This window comes from Aythya marila (genome assembly GCF_965140915.1).
Source record: "Aythya marila genome assembly, chromosome: 17".
NCBI lineage: Eukaryota > Metazoa > Chordata > Aves > Anseriformes > Anatidae > Aythya > Aythya marila.
The window spans coordinates 3,851,284-3,871,371 of record NC_139058.1 but is presented as its reverse complement, the minus strand read 5'-3'; the positions used below and the strand labels follow the sequence as shown (position 1 = coordinate 3,871,371).

Here is a 20,088-nt window from a genome sequence, read left to right as displayed (position 1 = left end):
TCTGATGTCTCGGTGCCTCCTGCCCTGGGCACTATGTGCTGAGCAGGGCCGCTTTGTCTCGTCTTCAAGATGAGCTGAGAAATTGCACCTGAATAAACACCTCTTGGGAAATGCCTGCAGTGCAGTGCAGAGTAGCACACACACACCTGTCCCAAAGCCAAAATTTCAGCTGTGAGTGTAAACTGTCTTAACACACCTAAAAGGACGTATGAGAACGCGATTTAATATTTTTTGTTATTTTGCATAGACAGGAATAAACAACGGGGCAGCATTTTCAAAAGGATCTGAGTCCTATTTTCAGAAGTGGTTTTTAGCCCTTGAAGAGACAGAAATATGTTGAAACCAGTGATAGGTGCTGGAATGGCTGAGATGCTTTAGAAAGTGGTAGAGGGAGCCTGTTTGTGAGCGGAGGGGAGCTCAGGGCCACCTTGGCCGGGTGCCATGGGCCACAGGGCAAGTGGTGGAGCGGTGGGGTGCAATTTCCATCCCGCTGTCACACCCAGAGCTGGGCATCAATGGGGTGGTGCTGGGCTACCCAGAGAAACCAGATTATGATGGGCATCTGCTGCTAGAGGTTGGCTGCAGTGCAGCCAGGAGGGATCTCCTAAATTAAACCGTGTGAGCGACCTTCGGTGTCTCCCCTGTGGGAGGGAAGCTGATTCCTGCTGGGTCTGACACCTCTGTGGCAGTAGCTGTGGCACAGACTGTTCATGGGCTTCAATTTGCACCTCTGCGATGCGTTATTACATTGAGGGAATTTATCTCCCTTTCATGTCAAATCCCCATAAGCAGGGCAGATCCTCTGGCTGTGTTTTTAGCCGTGGTTTTATTCTGCTGGGTTGTTCGTGGGATTCCTTGTGTCCGTCTTCCCCTGAAATTGCTGTGACATACCTGGCCTTGCAGATGTTTTTGCACTCTGAGCTGCAGCGTGTAGGCCCCTTGTTAGGCATGCAGGGAGGGCAGTGTGCCTCTGAATTGCTCCCTGAGCCTGTCTCAGGCTCGCCGAGCTCTCCTGCACCGGCATTGCCTGGAGGAGGCTGTGCAGAGCAGCCCCCAGCCCACTGGTGCTGGGCTTTGGGTTAAAAGAGTCCCCTTCATACCCAGATTCCCCATCAGCTACCATGCACACGTGCACATAGATGTGCTCACACTCGCTGTCCCACCCTTGTGGCAGTGTGCATGTGCCATCTGGGTTCCTGCAGGCACTGTGTGGAGCAGCGGGGGTGCCTGGTTCAGGCAGGCAAAGCCCTGCAGCCCTGCGCACCGAGGCCAGGCAGGATTCTCTCTCCGCCTGCCAGATAAAAAGCAGCCTCCATCCCTGCAAACAAGTGCACGCCAGCTTTCCTCTAAACCACCGAGTTCCCTTTTTGATCAGCGAGGTCGCATCAGGACGCTGCGTGCCTTGGCCCTCCGTGTCACCGCCGTGCCGGAGCGGGGACACCGAGTGCTGCGACCCGCGGCAACGTGACGAGGGCTGCGGTGAGACCCCTGCGTGCTGCGGGTGCCAACAGCTCCCGGCCGCCCCAGCCCTTCCCCACTCTGCTGTCAGCTCTCCGAAAAACCCGGTTTGATGCAGTGCAGGCAGGGGAAGCAGGCAGCACCGCCTGTCTCGCTCTGGGGATTGAGTTGGTGGAAATCAATAAGATTAAATTTTAATTCGTTTTCTGTCTCGGTGCTTGTTCCTTCAAAAGGGCACAGCTATCTATCTATAAATTCAGCATTATGCTGTAAAATTGGAATTCAAAGGGTTGTTTTGAACTTTTTCTACCCCCTGCTGCTGTTGTGTCTGCGCCGAGCGTATTCCTGGCTATCCGCTCACCCTCATCCGCGCGTTCATGAAGCATTAATGCCCCATCCATAAATACGAGAATAAATAAATGAACGCTTTTAGCATTGAAAAGTATAATCTAGCCTTTAACTACTCAAAGGCACAGAGCGTGACTCAGATCCCATGGTGATTTTATGTCTGTGTAACTGATTTTCTATGAACTCCTGATTTACATTAGAAAGGGAAGAATCAGGCCTGCGTCGTCAGCACGGAGCTGCTGCAGTAAATAAAACCTTATCAGTGAAACGCCATCTGAACATTAAATCTGCAGGGGTTTTTGTGTTTTTTTTTTTTTTTTTTTCCAAGTTCTGGTTGATGTGGTAGCCAGGATGGGGGCATTTTGCGCTTGGCTGCTGGAAGGGCCTCGTTCATTTTGCTTCTGTTGGTGATGACTTTCACTCTGGGCTTGCCTCACCTCGGCTCAGTGGCGCATGGTAATCCAGGGGAAAATCGGAAAGGTCAGAGGTCAGGAGCTATTAACACCGCTGCCTAACAGCAAGATTTCCAAAAAAAAAACATTCAAATGCTTAGCCTGGAGTGATTCAGATTTCTTTCACTTTTCCTCAGCTTTTAAAGAAAATAGCCTTTTCTTTTTAATCATTTTGGTGTCCATTTCTAATAATCTGCTTCAGATCCGAAGGCTGTGGCGGTGCACTGCCTTATAGGCTTTGTATGCGACCGATCCAGACCAGATACCGTGTGTCATGCATCTTCAGGTCCTGGAATTAAAGACAAGAGGTGCAAAGAACTCAAAATACATCAGGAGGGAGGAGCACAAACCCTGTAGCACGGTGCCTGCTCCTTGGATGGAGTCCCCAAGCTTTTCCCGTAACAGCCCTGGTGCTGAGCCTGATTTCCAGAAGCCCTCTGTGCGGTTTTGTCAGGCTGTGCCCACCACCTCAGCACATCACTTTTCATCTTTGCACGCCTTTGCATGGCATCATAGCCCTCCAGATGATGAAGCGTGGTGCTGTGTTTGTGTGTGAGCACGTGGAAACCCAGCCCAGCCCCGGAGCAGGATTTGCCCTCGCTGGGGGCAGAGCAGGAGAGCGCAGAAACCGGCTGGCAGTGCCCAGCCACGGGGGGCCAGGAGAGCCACCGGCTTGTCACGCTCCACACAGGATGCTCGAGGACGGGTATGAGCACGCAGCCGCCTTTCCTTGTCTTTCTTGCTCTTTGTGATGAGTCATTTGTCACCTCCCTTACGTGTGTCGCAGCGGGGAGTCCCCGGCGGTGGATCTGCCACCGCTGCTGTGGCAGGAGGGGTGCGAGGGGAGTCCTGCAGGCTCAGCTCCTGCCTCTGGGAGGGCAGCGAGCTCTGGGGTGGTTTTTCTCTGGGAGGAAGGGGGCCGGGACTGCAGGGGAAAAGATGGGTAGCCTCGGTCCTAGGAATTAAAATCCTTCCAGGTGAAACCAGCACTGCAAGGTGAGGGTCTGGTCCCAGCAGGGCAGCGCACACGTTCTCCTTTTTGCCCAGCCTCTCCACACTGCTGCCTCTTTAAGGTTTGCTTATCTCCGTGCAGGACAGGCCGGGTCCCAAATAGAAATGCTCACATTCCCCAGCACGGCCAGCAGCCTGCTGCCTACGGGCTGCTATAAATAACCCCGGGAGCACAGTTCAGCGGCAGCAGCGCGGAGCGGCTTGGAGTGATGGCTGGAGCAATTCCAAGAAAATGCCGCCTCCTAATTTCAGATCCGCTTTCTCAAAATAACCCCCGTGTTTCCTTATCTTCCCGTTTTAAACTTCGCTTTGAGAGGAGCCCACGTGAAGTCCCAGCCGCTCGCCTTCGGGTGCGGCGCTGCCTCGTGGGCTCAGCTCCTCGTCCCCGCGGGAGCTCACGTGGCTGGGACGCTGCCCTCCTGCCCCCTTCCCCTCCCACCCCTCACTTAAGTTCCATCCAAAAAAAAGAGGCTGGAGTTTGCTTTGAAGCCAAATGCTTTTTAGGGGAGAGCAGAGGTTTTTGTACTATGCTGGGAGGTTTTTGCTGCTGGTGAAGATCCCGTTATTTCCAGGTGTGAGCCCAGTCCTGCAAGGTGAGAGCCATCTGCACATCCCTGCCCGTGGGAGGAGCTGGGGAGGGAGGTTTTGGGGGGCAGGTGCTGCTCCTTGCCACGTCTACAGGTCCCCTTTTGTGTCCATGGGACCTGCGGTGACACTGGTTGACATTTGTGGCTCAGCCACACTCCTTGAGACCCTCCATCCCTCGGAAAACGTGTGTGTGCTGGGAAGCTCCACCCGTCAGCACGAACGGTGCCCACAGATTAGAAGGATGTGTCCCCAGTTTGCTCATGCCCATGCTGCTATGAAACCCTGAGCAAAGCAACCGATGTAAACAGGAGCAAAATTCAGCCTCAGGGCTTCGGTTCTGCTGCGAAGGCCTCCTTGCTGAGCGCTCTGCAACATTTCAGGATCCGCACCAGCTCCGGAAAAGGGGTCATTAGCTGCGGAGCAGCGGAGGGGCTGTAAAGCAGCGGGGACCTTCGGGCGTCTCGCTGGAAGCAGTGGTTAGATTTGCTTCCTGATCGTCCCCCTCTGTTAAATAACGGGGATTGCTGGCGGGGGTTGTTCAGCAGGTGGGGATGAACTCTCCGGTTTCCTCCTGGAGGGTCAGCCAGGAAACATCTTCCTCGTGGAATCAAGAGTCGAGTCCTCGGTGGCCGTGCCTGTGGAAAGGAAAGGATTCAGCAGGGCTGGCTCTGGTCTCCTGCAAGGATCCTGTGGGTGCAGAAGGAGCTGGGGCCGGCAGATTTGAGGTTTGCCCAAATTCCCCGAGTGGGTTTCAGGTAGCTGGGCCACGTAGGAGCAGGTTTTCCAGCAGCTGTCTGTGCTCTGGCACGAGGCGCGGCGCGGTGGGACCCATCTGTAGGAGCCACCCGTCGTTCCTGGCTCTGCCACCAGCTCCCGCGTGGCTCTGCCTGGCCTTCCAGACAGCTCCGTTCCCATCTGATAAATGCAGCAAGGAGCAGCAGCAATTACGGTGCGTGTCAAGTGTTAATTGGGCGGCTTTCATGATAGAGGCATTGCTTTGTGCGCGTACGGAGATATGACGTGCTCGGAATCGCTTTCCCTCCTGATCTTTCGTTCTGGAGACGTGTGCATTGCAGGCAGTTAATGCAAGACAAATCACGTCATTCTTCCTGATTCGCCACATGTTCTGCCGATGGTGATTTGCCTCTGGGCTGTCTCATTAAGTTGTCTAAACATGGCAAACGCAGCGGCTGAGGACGTTCAGCCTTTTCTCCGCGTTGTTGGCGCTGTACGCGCAGCCCTCCGGCAGCACCCACTCGTGGCTGGGGCGTCCTCGGGCATCCTTCACCGGTGCTGCTGGGAGAGGCTGCGCCTGCAGTCTCCAACCCACAGTTATTTAACCGGCCTGCAATTAATCAGGCGCTGTTTTTTTTGTCCTGGGGGCGTCCTGGAAAAAGCTCTGCTCAGAGGATGTGTCCCACTCACCGGGAATTGCTGGTGTGGAGGAGGGAGCTCGGCCACGTCCCCTCTTGGAAGCAGATCGGGGGGTTCTATACCAGTTTTAGTGCCCCCCTTCCTTCCCTGCCCAAAGTCTTACCCGATTTTAATTGTTTAAGATGCCCTAATGTCACCATGCAGATGGTCTGTGAGATCAGCAGGTTTTATTGCTCTCAGAGACTGAAGTATTAAGCTCTGGCTATGAGTTCTCCGTAGCACCATGAATATTTCAAGCAGGCAGGTCCCAGGGCAGGCATAGCTCCTTCCCGTTAATGAATCCTGGTGCACAGCAGTGGAAACACTCGGTGCTCACCAGCCTCTTCTGGGGAGCCCTGCAGGGGCTGGGTTTGACCGCGGTGATATTTTTGATTTCCCTTTATTTCCTTGTGGGAGGCCAAATGTGACGGCTCCCTGATACGAGTGGCTCAGGCATGAGTTAGCCTGCAGGCTCGTACGCTGCTCTGCCTGATTTTGTGGCTGAAATGCCCTCGGAGGGCAGGAGGAGAGGCAAGGGGCAGAGCTGCAGCCGCAGACGGGCACGGGGCGTGCGGAGCCGTGCGGGTTATGCAGGCTGAGGCCGCTGGGGGGCTGCAGCCCGGGCTCGAGCTGTGCCTCTGCGGTGCCCAGCTGCAAATTGCATCCCAGGCAGGTGTCCTGCTCTCCTGTCCTGGTCTGGAGCTCAAAATCTGCTGTAGGCGGCTGTGCTCTGCCCCAGGAGCCCGTGGGAGGCGTGAGGGCACTGCGAGCGTTGGGGAGCGCAGGGTTCAGGCTTAATTTTGCACGGGCTCTGCCACCCCAGCTCGTGGGTACGGCTCTGGTAGCATCCTTGGGGGCACTTCTGAGTGTCACAAAGCTTCACAGCCTCCCGAGAGCGGTCAGTGGAGGGGCTGGGGGCTCCTCCTCATCACCCACCCGGCCTGGGTTGTGCATTGCCGGGGAGCAGCAGCGTGGCTGCGGGCACGGTGACTCACGGCTCGGGGCCGGGGCTGCAGCTCAGCCTGGGTGTGGGTGTGCAAAGCCCCAGCCAGGAGCTTGCACACCGACTGCCTGCATCCGTGCTGCGGGGCGGCCACGCTCGGCGGCGGGGTGAGGCTCGTGGCTCTCGGGGCACCCACAGAGGTGTGGGGTTGGTGAGACGTGGGGTGTCCTGCGAGCCTGGAGGGCGCATCCTGCAGGGAGCCGGCGTGGGGGGTGGAAGGAGATGGAGGCTTGGTGCTCGTGTGCCAGACAGCAGCATGAGTCCTCCCCATGGTTAAATCCTGGGAAGCTCAGCTCTGTCCGTGCTGCTGCAGCCCTCTTTTCGGCAGCCATGGGCTTCCTCTCCCCCTATCCCACATGTAAAATAACCCATTTCACTGAACACCTCTGAAAATCCATCTCCTTGTCCCCCTCGCTGCCAGGTACCGGGCTCTGTCGGATCAGCCCCGTGCCTCGGCGGCGGCGTGGAGCGCTCTGGATTTATTGGGCTGTTAGTAACAGAAATGGAAAAGCCTGGCTTTGCGAGGAAGTGCTGTTTACTGAAAATGTCATCTTTTATTTAGGCTCCTGCCGCAGCGAGCCCATGGCTCTTTTCAGGCCTGTTTAATTAGTAACCACCCCGCAGCCCCGCCACGTGTTCGGGGTTTCTCTCTAAGAGGCGCGGGGAGGTTTGGCTGGGGAGGGAGGGGGCAGCCGAGGGCTCCCCGGCTGCGGGGAGGGGAGGGAAGGGAGAGCAAAACGAGGAGCCAAGGGCAGCTCGAGTAGAACGATCACATGCTCACGGAGCGATGAATCCTAGAAAGGGCATCTCTGTGTGCATGTGGGCTCGCCCGCCCTCCTCCTCGCACTGCAGCCGCGCCGAGGTAACGTGCACGGTTCAGCAGCTCCAAAGCTGGAGGAGCCCGGGGCTGCGGGGCGAGGACGGGTTTTGGGGGGGGGTTTGGGGGTTTCTTGGGGTGCTGGGAAGCTCCCAGTGGTGTGTTGGGGTAACTCGAGCTGCCGCTGCCCGTTGCCTGCAGGGATTTGTTGGGGAAGGGGTTTTGGCACAGGTGGGGCACTGGAGCAGAGGGCTGCGGCTGTAAGCAGCAGCAGAAATAACTTTTCTCCCCCCTCCCTTCTCTCTCTCTCCCTCCTCCCCTCTTTGCTTTCCCTCCCTGCAGAAGAAGGCAGAGGCTGCCCACCGGATCCTGGAAGGACTGGGTCCCCAAGTGGAGCTGGTGAGTGCCACCTCTGCCCGTGGGGGGTTTGGAGCGGGGCCAGCCTCGGAGAGCTCCCCGGGAGGCGAGCGCCCCGGCGGTGTGCGTCTGAGCCGTCAGAAGGAAGTGTGCTGCTGGCCAGGACGTCTCGCTGGCGCGGCACCAAGGCAGGAAACGAAGTGGCTGAGATGAGTATTGAAACACACACACACACACACACACACACACACACACAGCCCTCTTCGGAGAGCATTAACCCTTCGGCTCCTCCGTCGCACGCCGCGGCAGGGCAGGGTGACACAGGGGGGCTCTGGCACCGCACAGCCCCATGATGGGATGCTGGCACCCTGGAAAGGGGAAGGAGGGCGCTGGGGAAAGGGCTCTGAAAGCACACGCCAGTCACAGCCACAGCTGCCTGCAGGTATCGGGACCTGCGTGCGTCCTATTTCTGTCTCATGCACACAGAAACCGAGAAAAACACCTTTAATAACTTGTCGTTTCGGGGCTGCTCCAGCATCCAGCACGATTTTGCTGGAAGTCAAGCAGCTGATTGCTGGAGGGGTGGCTGGAAACAGCCCCTGAGGGGCTGAGGATGAGAAAGGTGCTGGAAAAAATGATGCATCTGCAGGGATGGTGCAGAGAGAAGCAGCTGGAAGGGTCAGAGCGGGCCGGACCCGGGTCTGGCAGCATCCCTTAGGCTGCACCAGCCGCGGGGTGCAGCAGAGGGAGCCTGTCCTGCCAGGGTGGATGCAGCAGCCCTGGCTGTGCTCATCGGCTGTAATTTGGACTTGCTGTGCGGAGGTGGGACTAATCACTGTCTTCCCCAAGTGCGGAAGGGAGAGGTCACAAGGGAATTAGTGGTCGCTGCTGCGTGTCGCAGCCCGCTTCCTCGCTGGGGAGGCAGGGCGCGTTATTTTTCCTCTGAGTCACCGGGGTCAAACCCTTTGGCCTTTTGCTGAAGGTTGGCCGTGCCTGGGACTGGTGCTTCCTCATCCAAAAGATGGTGCACTTCCTTTCCTTCCCCCACGCACCTTTTTTTTTTTTCTTCCCCTCTTTTTTTTTTTTTTTGGATTTGCTGATGCTTTTCCCTCGGGCGCTGATGCTCCAGAGCCAGCCTGTGTCTTCGGGGGAGTTTGGGAGCTGGGCCAGAGCCCAGAGCAAACTTTCCTCTGTCTCTCCATCCTGTTCCTTGACGGGGAGGGGAAACCTCTGCTGAGCAAACCCTGCCAGCCCCTCGCTGTGCTCTGTGTGCCTCGCACAGGCTGTCTCCATCTGCCTGCCCAGCGAGGGACCCTTCCCAGCACCCAGGTCCTGCCAACGGCATCAGGTGGAAGAAGGGATTTTGAGAGCGATCCAGGATAGGACAAGTAGGGACTTACCCGGGGGTTTGGGGCTGTGTCATGGATTTCCCCTCGGTTGGAAGCTGCTGGGTGCTGGCCCAGCTCTGGTAGGGAACTCTTAGCTCCTGACTTGAGTCTTTTAAACAGCTTTTGGGCTACGAGATCTGCACTGAAATTTGTGTCCTTGGGAGCTGAGCATCATAAGGAAGCAGCTCCTGTTGGTTTCCTTCCCAGCTGCTTGTTGCTTTGAACCTACAAGCACCAGCCCTGCATTTTTTGCCTTAAGAGGTCTGATTCATGATTGATTCTCTTTGGAGGATCCTCATTTCTGTGCTCTGCAGGTTTTAAACGTGCAGATTTGTACCCCAAGCCCTTTGCCCATTAGTGGTGCTTTTCCATGGGCTTCTGGGTGCCCTGACGCCTCCTCCCTGGGCCCCAACATCAGCCCCAGCTGATGCAGGATTTGCTGGGGATCCCAGTGGTCGTGACCTACACCAGGGCTGGGCTCCCTGGCTGTGAAATCACCCCCTGCACTGGGACCGGGGGCACCTGGCAGCACGGAGCCCCCCGGGGATGAGTGTGCTGCAGTGACAGAGCAGCCAGGGCCCCCGAGGCTGTGGTTTTGTAGTAGCTGGTGAACGTGAGCATCCCCGTGTTATCCCTGCCGTGTAGCTGAGACCATTTCAAAATGACCCCGTGTTTCCCCTAGGGAGAAATTTCATTGAGACTTGCGCTCTGAATGCTGCAGTGACCAGAAAGCAATCGAGGGCTTCCATTCTGTTTTATTTTTAAAGAGCTTTCAGTAAATCCACGGATTTCCCAGTCACGGCTTGCCTGGCGATTTTGTTTTTCCTAAATGTCATCCCCAGAGGAACGTGGTACGCATTGCTTCCCGTGCAGCAGTGCCGTGCACGTTGTGAGCGTGTCCCCGTGCCATCCAACCCCTCAGGTTTGCTTTTGCTTACTCGTTTAGGAAGTTGTCGTTCTGGGCAGGTTGCGGACAGCTCAGAGGAAGGAAGGATGGTGCCTCTCGCTCCTCTTTTTAGCATTTAGTTTTTTTAGCATTTAGTTATGGGGTAGGTAAAACTCGTCTCCTGGCTCGCTGTGCTGCAGGGGCTGAGTCCCGGTGCTGGGCAGTCAGAAATCTCCTCGAGGTGGTCTTGTTGTGTGGGACTTGGCTTTGGATCCCAGTCTCCTATTGCTGAATGGCGCAAGTGCTGCGTGCAGGGGCTGCCCGTTAACACCCGGGTTCCCTGCTCGTGTCCCAGATAAGGAGCAGTGGAAATAATTCAGCAGCCTCCGGTGAGCTGAGCAGCATCAGGGCATCGGTGACATCCCATGTGCACGGGAGTCTTCTAACCCAGACAGAAACCAAAACACGGCTGCCTCCCCTTCTCTCAGAGGAGATTCGCACCTTGTCACGTGCCAGCCTGTTTGCTTTGTTTGTCAGCACAGAGTGTTGTCAGTGCTTCATTTACCAGCACTTCCAGTTCCTGCAGCCCTCCCGAGAAGCAGTGGCTGGTCAGGGCTGCCCCGTGGCTCCTCGAGTTGAGCCATGGACGGGATGCTCCAGAGCCATGGCTCCATTTCTGACTAAGAAGCAGGTGCAGACCTGCCTCTTGTGAGCTGCGTCCGTGTCCCTCTGAGCTTTCCAAGTGAGAAGTGCCCAGCCCTGAGAGCACTCCTGATAAATAGCTGGTGCCAAGACGCAGCAGCGATGGGCTGCAGGGGGTGGCTCTCCCTACACCTCTCACTCCTCTGTGCAAATCACGCACAGCACCACTGTCCACACGGGTGCCGGGGGGCTGCGGGGACGTGCCCAGCTGCCCTCCCACCCCTTGCACTGCTGGAAACCCCAGGGGCTCAGCCTCATCCTGCCTCCTGTCCCTGCTGGTGGCTCTGCGGGGAGCTCAGGCGTGCTGCTGCCGCCGCGTAGACATAACAAGGCGCAGCGCACGGGCTGGCTCTGCCCGCTCCCCGGGCCCCCCTTTCCCCTTCGCCTCCCCCGTGTCGTCTGTTCGGAGGCGCCCAGCAGCCAGGCAGCGCGCCGGGCCGTGTTTTACAGGCATTACGTAGCAAAACGCTTCCAGCTCGGGCGCTGCCTGCCCTCCCACGGGCTGCGCCGGGATGCGCGGGGACTCGGCGGCGCTGCCGGCAGCCAGCTCCCTCCGGCAGGGGACACGGGGGGCACGGGGACGAGGACGGGGCCGGGCGGTGCTGCGGGTGCTGCTGTCCCTTTGCGCCCAGGCTGGTGAGGCTGGGGGGGGGGGACGGGAGGCAGTTGCAGCCAGGATTAAGTTTCTAAATGTCAGGCTGTACCATTTATGCCTTCATTTTTCTTCTTTATTTCAGCCGTTATACAACCAGCCTTCAGACACCAGGCAATACCATGAAAACATTAAAATGTAAGTACGGGGCAATAAAGGCTCTTCTAAATGTCAGGTTGTGCACTAGGCTGCGGCAGGGGATGCTCGCTCGCTCCCAGACCCCGTCCGTACCTTCCCAGAGCTGCTGCCTCACCGCTCGGGGTGCCCGAAGCACGACCCATCTCCGGGAGCTGAGACGGATGCTGAAGGTGCCGATTGATTTTCCTGGGGGTGGTGGCAGCAAATCCTGGCTCCTCGCTCAGGGCTTTCCTGCAGGGCTCTCACCCTGGCTGCAGGGGGCTGGGGGCCACATCCCCGTGGTGCTGCAGCTCTGCCCTCCCCGGTGCCACGCTCGGGGGTGGCTCTGCCGTGTGGGTGACAGTGGTGTCCAAGGGCATTTGGGAAGGAGACGAGCTGCGTGGTGCTTTATTATTTTATTTTATTTTTTTGTCTCGTTTCACGCATGCCGAAGTACGAAATCAGCTGCCAGCGTGCGCGTGTGTGTGTTTGCATGCGGGGAAGCTGAAGTGAAATGAGAAGTTGCAATTACAATTAGATTTTCCTGAAGCACCTCTTGAATGTCTAATAACAACTGGTTATTTCAGAGATACTCACTGAGACTTAGCAATCATGTAATTTATGACTTATCACCTCAATACATGATTTAATCATCAACTTGCATTTAATAACCACAACGACTTCCTGAACACAGAAGAAATATAACAGATAATGAGAATAGTGATAATTGTGATTATTGTTGGAAATTTGAATAGGCAAACCAGATCTGAAACTTTTATCTGGCTTGAATGAAGCGATGATTGCTGTGAGCGGGCTGCTCGGCGCTGCCTGCAGCAAGTCTATTTCGGTACGGGCTCGGTCAGCTGCTGATAATCATCTTTAATAATCTATTAACAAAAGTTAATAATCTTCTGCTTTTCAGCAGTATGTTAATTGGTGCCAGGGGAATTACAGGGAAAGAGTTAACGGGCTCCTGCTGTTGTGCTCTGCTGCCGGGGCTCAGGGGAGCGCTGGCGGTGTTTAAATGCTGCTGTCCCCAAGCACCGGGGGAAGGAGGAGGCAGCAAACGTGCCTTTGGCACTGCGTTTACCCCAGTTGGAGCTCGGCAGATGTTGCCAGGAGCCTTGGGCGAGGGCTGCCCAGGATTTTGGTGCATGCGGTGGGCAGATGTGTGCCCTGCGCACCGGCTGCCTCCCGCAGGGCGCCGCGCTCAGGTGTGCTCTGCTAGCTGTGGAGATGTGAAACAGCAAAGGGAATCAGAGCCACCCCCTCAAGCTTTTACTGATTCAAGCCGTGAATTACGAAGCAGTGCTGATTATACCCTTGGGAGAAGAGACGATGCCTGGCGCGGGGTCTGTGCTCACCGCGAGCCTGCAGCCCCCTGCTCTCACACCTGGGTTTTGCTCTTGGTTCGGGGGGTTTACGGCTGATGAACCATTCTGTGCAGCGTTGGTGCTGGCCCAGGGATGTGCCCTTCACACTGCAGGCTGTGACCCACCCCAGGCACTTGAGGCGTGTGGATGCCACCATCTGCCAGGGTCCCCCGACCTCCCCTCCTCTTGAAGCTCTCCATCACCAGCCGGGCGCTGGAGGTGGCGATTTCAAGCTACCTGCTAACTTTGTCCACGGAAGAACAAGTTAAAAGTAGCTCCAGCTACTTCACCCACTCTCCGTTCCCTTGCCAATATTTGTAGTTTCGGGATGATGTTTTCCTGCGATTTAAATGATTTCCTGCCCTTTGTTACCGCGTGGAAGATGGGCGCAAGCAGGAGGGGACAGTGACTGCGCAGGGCAGGAGTGAAACCGGTGATGGGACGCGAAGCGTTGTCAGAGCAGCTTCCAGCACCTCCCCAGCAGGCTGTCCTCTCCTCTTGGTCTGTAGGAAGGTCGTCCCGGCCCTGCCGTGGGCTCCCCTCCCTCCCTCGTGGCCGTAGCGGTGATAAACCAAGGCGAGGTTGAAAACCAAGGTGAGGTTGAAGCAGGGAGCCGTGGGGTTAATGTTCTCGGTGATTAATGCTGCAAAAGCATGGGAAGGAAACCACACATTTTAATGAAAAGCCACCATCTCCTCCTTCCAGAAACCTTGCAATTAGCTGTCTTCAGCTGGTTATTGATGCCAGCCGGGCGCATTTACAGATCTAGGTCAGGGAAAGGCCCTCGAGCTATCCGGGCTCCAGATGCTTGCTGCTTTTGACCGTGGGCCTGTCTCAGAGGTCCTGGGGTTTGGATTTTATTGTGCTGCCTTCAGAGAAGTGCGGGGAGATCGGTGAGTCCTGTCCTCCCACCTCTTGTGCCCTTGCTGCACGGTAGAGAATGTTTGGGTGCCTGAGGGCCAGGCACAAAATCGAGGTCTCAGCAGTTGCAGCGAGCAGACACTTCACGGTGGTGTGCCCAAGGTGAGGAGGTGTTAAACTTGTGCATCTTGAAAAAATCCAACCCATAGCATCCTTGTGGGCATTTCTGCTCCCTGGCTTGGGGTGGCTGCCCCTCCAGGAGCTCACGTGGGGCATGGAGGTAGCAGCCCGGTGCCTTGCAGCACCAGGGGGGAGCCGCCAGGGCACCGCAGGCTGCGCTTTGCTGGGCTGAAACGGGGTGCAGGTTCTTCTGAACAACCTCACCGTAAGCAGGTTTAGCCATGGTGAAAAAGCCTTTTGGCACCTTGCTGGGTGATTCTGTCCCCGAGACCTCACCGTTTGCTGACTCTGTTGCCCTAAAAATAAACGGATCCCATGGGAGGTGGGTTCGGAGCCTCCTACCTGGACACGCAAGGACGATCAGGCTGCTTCTACTCACAGATGCCTTTTTTTTTTTCCCCCCCAGCTTTTCCTAGGGTGATTTTTTTTTTTCTCAGTTGAATGTTTGCAAGCGTCAGTGGGAAGGCATTTGAATATCACAAAGCCAGAATTCCTCGATTTCTCTGCAGCGATACTCTGCGCGTTGCAACACTGCTTTAATTCCTCCTGCTTGTTTGCTTTGCTTTTCAGCGGGGATGAGTCACTTCTGCTCGCAGAGCTGACTGGGGAGTTACGGGAAGATTTCCTGCTCTTCCTCAAACGTTCCCGGTCTCTTCTTTTCCGCGGAGTTTTATGGCCTGTCTCCTATTCAGTGCAGTTAAAATTAATTTCATGCCCCAGTTCATCCCAGTGTCTGCAGTTTCAGAAGCTTTTAAGTCCTGTTTGACTGCCTCGCTGTGCTCTGCTACCCGCCTGCTCGGGTCCCTCCGGTTCACCTGCGAGCGCAGGCTTCCAGCAAGCGTGCTTAATTTTGCATGCTACAGCTGCTGCGGGACCCAAGGCACAGCCGAGGGCTTTGTGCCGAGGAGCTGACCTACCTGGGGCAGGACAGGGGCCTTGGTGCCCGCAGTACCTGCTTCCTTGGAGGGAAACGCTCAGCCTCTCTCTCGTCAAGCACAGAGAGCATTGAAGTGCTCTTACACCGACGGGGATGGCGTGAGCTTGTTCCCAGAGCTAGCTTGGCCCACGCTCGTGCACATTGTGAATTTCCCAGCTTTGCGGTGTGCCAACTGGAGGCTGCTTGATGGATTCTGCAGCAGGTCAGGGGATGCGGAGACTTCTCGTGGTTTGTTTTTTTTTGTTTTTTTTGTTTTTTTTTAAACCTTGCTGAAATACAGGACGCCTAATTGTGCTCCAGTTCAGCACCACCGCATCTGTTCTGTGCCTCGTCCTGTTGGTGTTTTGCCAGCTGGTGGATGTGCAGGGTGAGAGCTGCTCTTCCTACCCAGCTTTGGTAGGGTCGCTGCGTGTTCTCCAGGCTCCTGGCCCCGAAGGCTTTAACCTTCGTTCTGCCAAGTGTCTGAGCAAAGGCGAGGCGTGCACACAAGCAGGATCAATTACCTGCTGTCCTCCTGGAGAGAGATTCTCCGAGGGGGCCTTCGCCTCCGCTGCAGTGGATTCCGACTCGGTCAGCCGTGAAGAGCAGCCCGGTAGGACTCTCCTCCCCCTTCTCGAGGCAGTCATGTTGAAATCGCAGGCTGTGGGGTTTGTGTTGGAAAGCAAAACGTGAGCTTCTGAGCCCGGAAAAAGCACCCCAGAGGAAAACTGAAAAGCCCAGGGTAAGCACGTGCAAGGTGCTGCTTACAGAGTTAGCTTTAAGCCCTCTTTGCAAGGGCTTCTCCTTGCTGCTGTGCTGCAGTTCAGAAATCCTGGGCTGAAAGCAGGCAGCGTTCCCACGAGATGCCCGCAGAGGTGTCTGAGTTTACATTTAGCACAAAACTGATCAAGAGCTTTGTGTGCTTCTGATTTTCTTGCATGTCGAGATGCAGCGGCAGCCCAGCTGTGTGTACTGTTAGCCCATTTGTGTTGCTGTCTGCAGCTGATGGCTTTTCTTGGGGGGAAATGTGCGGAACGGAAATCTTTCATTTGGATGTTCGGAGAGGTTTAGGGGCTTCTGAATACCTTTTTCTTTTTGAGCTGCCTCTCCCCCTTTCTCCCCAAAGCAGAACAGCTTTCTTCTGAAAATCTGCTGCTAACTACAGCTTTCCAAATCACTTGTCACTCTGGCAAATATAAGTCATCTTTTCATTACTGCCTGTTTAGGGGGTTTAGTAGCAATGGATTGCCTCTAAATTCATAGTAAAAGCCTGACATGTAACACAAATGCTCTTCCAAACCCTGCAATTACTAATGCATTCTCTTTCAGCTCTTTTTATTAGAGCTTGTAGACATTTTCCTCATTAGAAATTCACCTAGCAGCTCCCCGCTCATCCCATTCAAGGTTTCTCATCTCTTTTATTCTCTATTTGCACGTACCAGGGCAGAAGCATTTCCTTGTGATGAATTTCTAAAGGACGCAGCCACCCTGCAGCCTTCTGCTTGTTGCTCTTGCCAGTCCATGGTTCTCTTGCATGGACTATCCTGAAATGCTTGGGCTTCAAGGGGAGGCAAAGGCATCAAATGTGTCCAACCCATGTCCAGAAGTGCTTCTGCACTCGCTTGGGTTTGTCTCCTGGTGGTCCTAAGCTCCTAGGCACTAAAGAGGCAGGGCATGAATTTCCAACCTGATGTTCAATGCCATGGCCGTGGCTGTACCCGCTGCCCGAGGGAGGCGTTTGGGCATCTCGCTGGGAGCATCTTCACGAGGGGGTGGCACCGCAGGGACCTGCCAGGCTGTGTCACCAAGGCGCCCCCTCCTCGGAGCGCAGCGATCTCGCTGCCCTCGGAGCTGCCAGGTGAATCACCAGCACCAACTTTTTCACACGTGGATGAATTACGGTGATGACTTCGGGCCTTCAAAGCCGAACGCATCGTGGGCCTGCAGGACGTGATTTAGGAAGCTGGCAGACCTCTGGATGGCTTCTTTCTCTGACTAGTTTCTAGGCACAGCTGCAGCTTGCTGGCTGCATGACCGGCTGCCTCCTCAGCGGCATCAGGGTGCTCTTGGTTTAGCCCATCGAAATGCTCCAAGGCGAATTAACTGAAGATCTGCTTCGCTTTTCTTCCCCAGAAAGAGCTCCTGAATGTTGCAAGAAAGCTCTGAACAGTTCGTTTTCCAGGAACGTGACCTGCCTGTGGGCTAACAGGTGACACTGCATCGCTGCGCCCCGGCCATTTCAGAGCGAGGGAACGACTGAGCGCAGCCACCCGTGGAAGGGACATCCTGCTCCCTGCCCTCTCAGCAGGGCTCAGCACCCTGCTGCCACCATTAGGGCTTGGCACCCTGCTCCCAGCGTTGCCCCCAGGGACACAGACATCTCGACATCTCTACGTGTGCCCGCGCTGCTCCCTTGTCTGGGTTAACCTTGGAGCATTCTTGCTGTGCTCTGCGGGTCCCGTGATTTAAGATCTGCAGTCTCGCTGGCAGTGCTTTGTTTGGGTCGAGTTGCCAGGAGGCTTCTCCGTTTCCGGCCCCGCACGATAAATCTCACCGTACAATGGGTTTGCCAGCTGCTGGCGGCCTCCTTCCCGTCGCTCTTTGCAGGCTTGATCCCGACTCTGTTTGCACTGGCTGGCTGATGAAAGACGTCCCTGGGTAATTAAATACCCGTGATTAGTTCTGATCAAATAGCAGACTTCCTTTCATCTCCTCTCGCCCTGGCCCAAGGTCTCCTGGGCAGGTGTGCTGCAGTTCGTGGGCCCTTTGTGTCCTCGGCAGTCTCACCCCGGCGCCTCGGCAGCGCCCGCGCGCACCTCCGCCGGCACCGACGCGCATGTGGCTGCGCACATCCTTACGAGGCTGCAACCCCCAGAAGGCTCGCAGCCAAGTAATTCATGAGGACCCGAGCCAAGTGACTCAGAAGTCAGAGTTACAGTTTCTCTCCTTGACTGGCCCCATTGTGAAAGCCAAAAAAACAAAAGCAACCTCGCGCCAAGGCCGTTAAGGTGGAAGCGGCGGCTTCCACGGGGCTCCCGGCTTTGCTTAGAGGGGGAGAGGAGATGGGCTTTTTGTTGGGCACTTGGTGGGCTGGAGGTTGGCTCTGAGAACCCTGCTGAGGTGTGGGACCCACCAGCGAGGTCAGCGGGGCCGTGGGACGAGGAAGAGTTACGTAAGGACGTGCAGTCCTTGAGGCACACCCCAAATTACAGATACCCGAATCTCGCTTCCTGCACCGGTGGCGGGTGACGCTCGAGCAGCACGCTCCCAGTTTGGTTTAACTGGTTGAGCCTCTGGTTCCTTCTGGCCCTGCTGCTCATGGGGAGGTGCTGGGGACTGGTGGGACCAGGGTTCTTGCTGGGCTCATCCAGCTTGCACTCAGCCTCCGAATTGGGCGGTTTGCCTCCAGAGCTGCTGCCACCCTGGGCATGGAAACAAACGGGCCCCGGTGTGAAATATCCCGAATCACCCACAGCCTCCATGGCAGGCTGGGCTTTCTGTTCCCGGCAGGGTTGGAAGGGGATTTATCGCTGCTTGAGCTCACCAGCAGCGGGGACCAAGATCCTTGGGGAGCTGGGAGAGCACTCTGAGAGCAGCAGCAGCAGCTCCGGGCTAGCGGGGAGAGCAGAAACACCGATGTTTGTGAGACAAGTTCACAGAAGGGAGCTGCATCGAGGGCTGTCACATACAAAGACGTGGATGTGCCACCTGGCAGCCCCAAAACCCAGCTTGCCAGCGGGCTGTGTCCGTCCTAGCCTGGTTCCTTCTGCCGCAGCAGCTGCACACGGGACGGGGACCGAGCTCTTCAGCCTGCCCTGGCGTGTGTGACGTGGGTGTCTTGTGCAGCACAGCAGTACTTGAAACTGCCCACAAGAGTCACTGTTGCTTTATCTAAGGAGCCTCCCTTCCCTCTGCCTGCGGACTGCGTGGTTTCTCCAAGCCAGCCAGGTCTCCAGATGCGATGCTTTTCTTCCACACTGGCAAGCCTCAGGCGGGGATTTGGAAGGATTCAGGCATCCGCTGAGGATGATGAAGGAAGGTTGGCACGCTGCAAGAGCGACCTTTCCGACAGGCTGCTCCACGCTGGTTGTGTCTGTGCAGGGCTATCAGCAGACAGCCTTTACCTTCCCTGGCTGTGCCGCAGGAATTTTCTTTCCCCGTTTGATTCGCCCAGGGAGCACAGCGTGTGCTTCGGAGACGTGTGGCCTGAATTAACCTCCCTGCAAATGGTTTCTAAGTAACAGCAGCACATGTAGCAAGATAAACTGTGAAGCCTATTTATATTTACCGAGATTTTATTAACCTTTAAGAGGTTGACCTTATGCAAGAAAAAAAAAAAAAAGATAAAGTGGCAAAAACATTTCGGGTACTTAGCAGAGGGTGGTTGTTGTTTTTAATCACTCCTTGATTGTTTCAGCCTTGGCAGGGGTAAACATCCACGGGCGTTCAAGGCATTCCCCATTTTTACAGCTGCAGAGCCATTAAATCTTTGCCTCTATTAGCACTCCCAAGGTCAGCCATGATGCAAAACTCAAGGCAATGCATCAGCTGTGTACGAGCTCCTGATTTTCTTCCCTTACTCTCCTGCCTGCTGCAGGCTCCTGCGGCGGATCCAGCAACGGTGTCAAAGTCCCACACCGCTCCTGGGCGTCGCCTGGGCTGGCACGTGAAGGGCAGGAATTGATTTGGCTGTGCTGGCCCTTCCAGGGCCAAATCCTTCCCCTACAACCTATTCCTGGGCTTTGGTTGTGCTGGTGGGGTGAGGAGGAAAGGGGCGAGCAGTTTGCTGGGTGGGTTTGTTCTGTTGTGTGTGGGCATGACGTGCAGCATGGGGCTGCGCACCGCGGGGAGCAGCGCTGGGCTCTGTGCTGAGCACCAAGGGCTTTAAAAGTGGTGGGGTTGCTGTAATAGTCACAAAAACAGGTAAAAGAGCGTTACAAGCCAGGCACCTTTTAGTTTGCCTTTTGGTTGTCAATTTTTTCGTGCTTCAGGCTGTTTTAGTACCCAGAGTTGACAGGAGCCCAGGAGGGAGGCACATCTCAGGAGTCAGCCCAGGGCTGTGCCCAAGTTACCGCCAGGAGCATCGCTCCAGCAGAGTTTCCATCAGAGTTGGAATAAACAAGCAAACAATGGGAATGTGTCTTTTGGGCACGGTCTCCTGTTGGAGCTTTCTCACGCAGAACTAAAGCCTTGGAACGAAATCCATCAGCCGGGTCCCTGCAGAAGGGCCAGCTGCCCGCTGCGGCACCGCGCAGCGCTGGAGCCAGAGGAGAAATCTCGCCGGGCACAACAGGACACGGGAGCACGCGAGGAGCCAGGGGAGGAGAGCCTGCGGGTGCCTCAGTTTCCCTAAGTGTTTAGGGCAAGTGATTGCCGTTCTCCCAGAGCTCAGCAGTGAGGTTTCGCTCAGCCCCTCGCCTGCCAAGCCGCTCTGCGGCTCCTCGGAGGATGGTGCCGCCCAGACAGAGACAAAAGACAGTGGCATTGTGCGATCCAGCAGGGAGAAGCAGCCCTTGGCAGTGATATTTGTTAATATGCCTAATGAGGTGGCCTCTGATCTTTGCAG

At 56.0% G+C, this 20,088-nt stretch overlaps 1 protein-coding gene across 12 annotated transcripts in view; it reads left to right on the top strand.

Moving 5' to 3' along the window:
• NCOR2 (nuclear receptor corepressor 2) overlaps positions 1-20,088 on the top strand; it is a 224,630-nt gene that overhangs the window by 113,116 nt on the left and 91,426 nt on the right. For all 12 annotated transcript variants that reach the window (XM_082774065.1, XM_082774067.1, XM_082774066.1 and 9 more), the window contains 2 exons: positions 7,433-7,489; positions 11,161-11,213. In XM_082774065.1, coding sequence (XP_082630191.1) covers positions 7,433-7,489; positions 11,161-11,213 — 110 coding nt within the window. The remainder of the gene's footprint in view (positions 1-7,432; positions 7,490-11,160; positions 11,214-20,088) is intronic.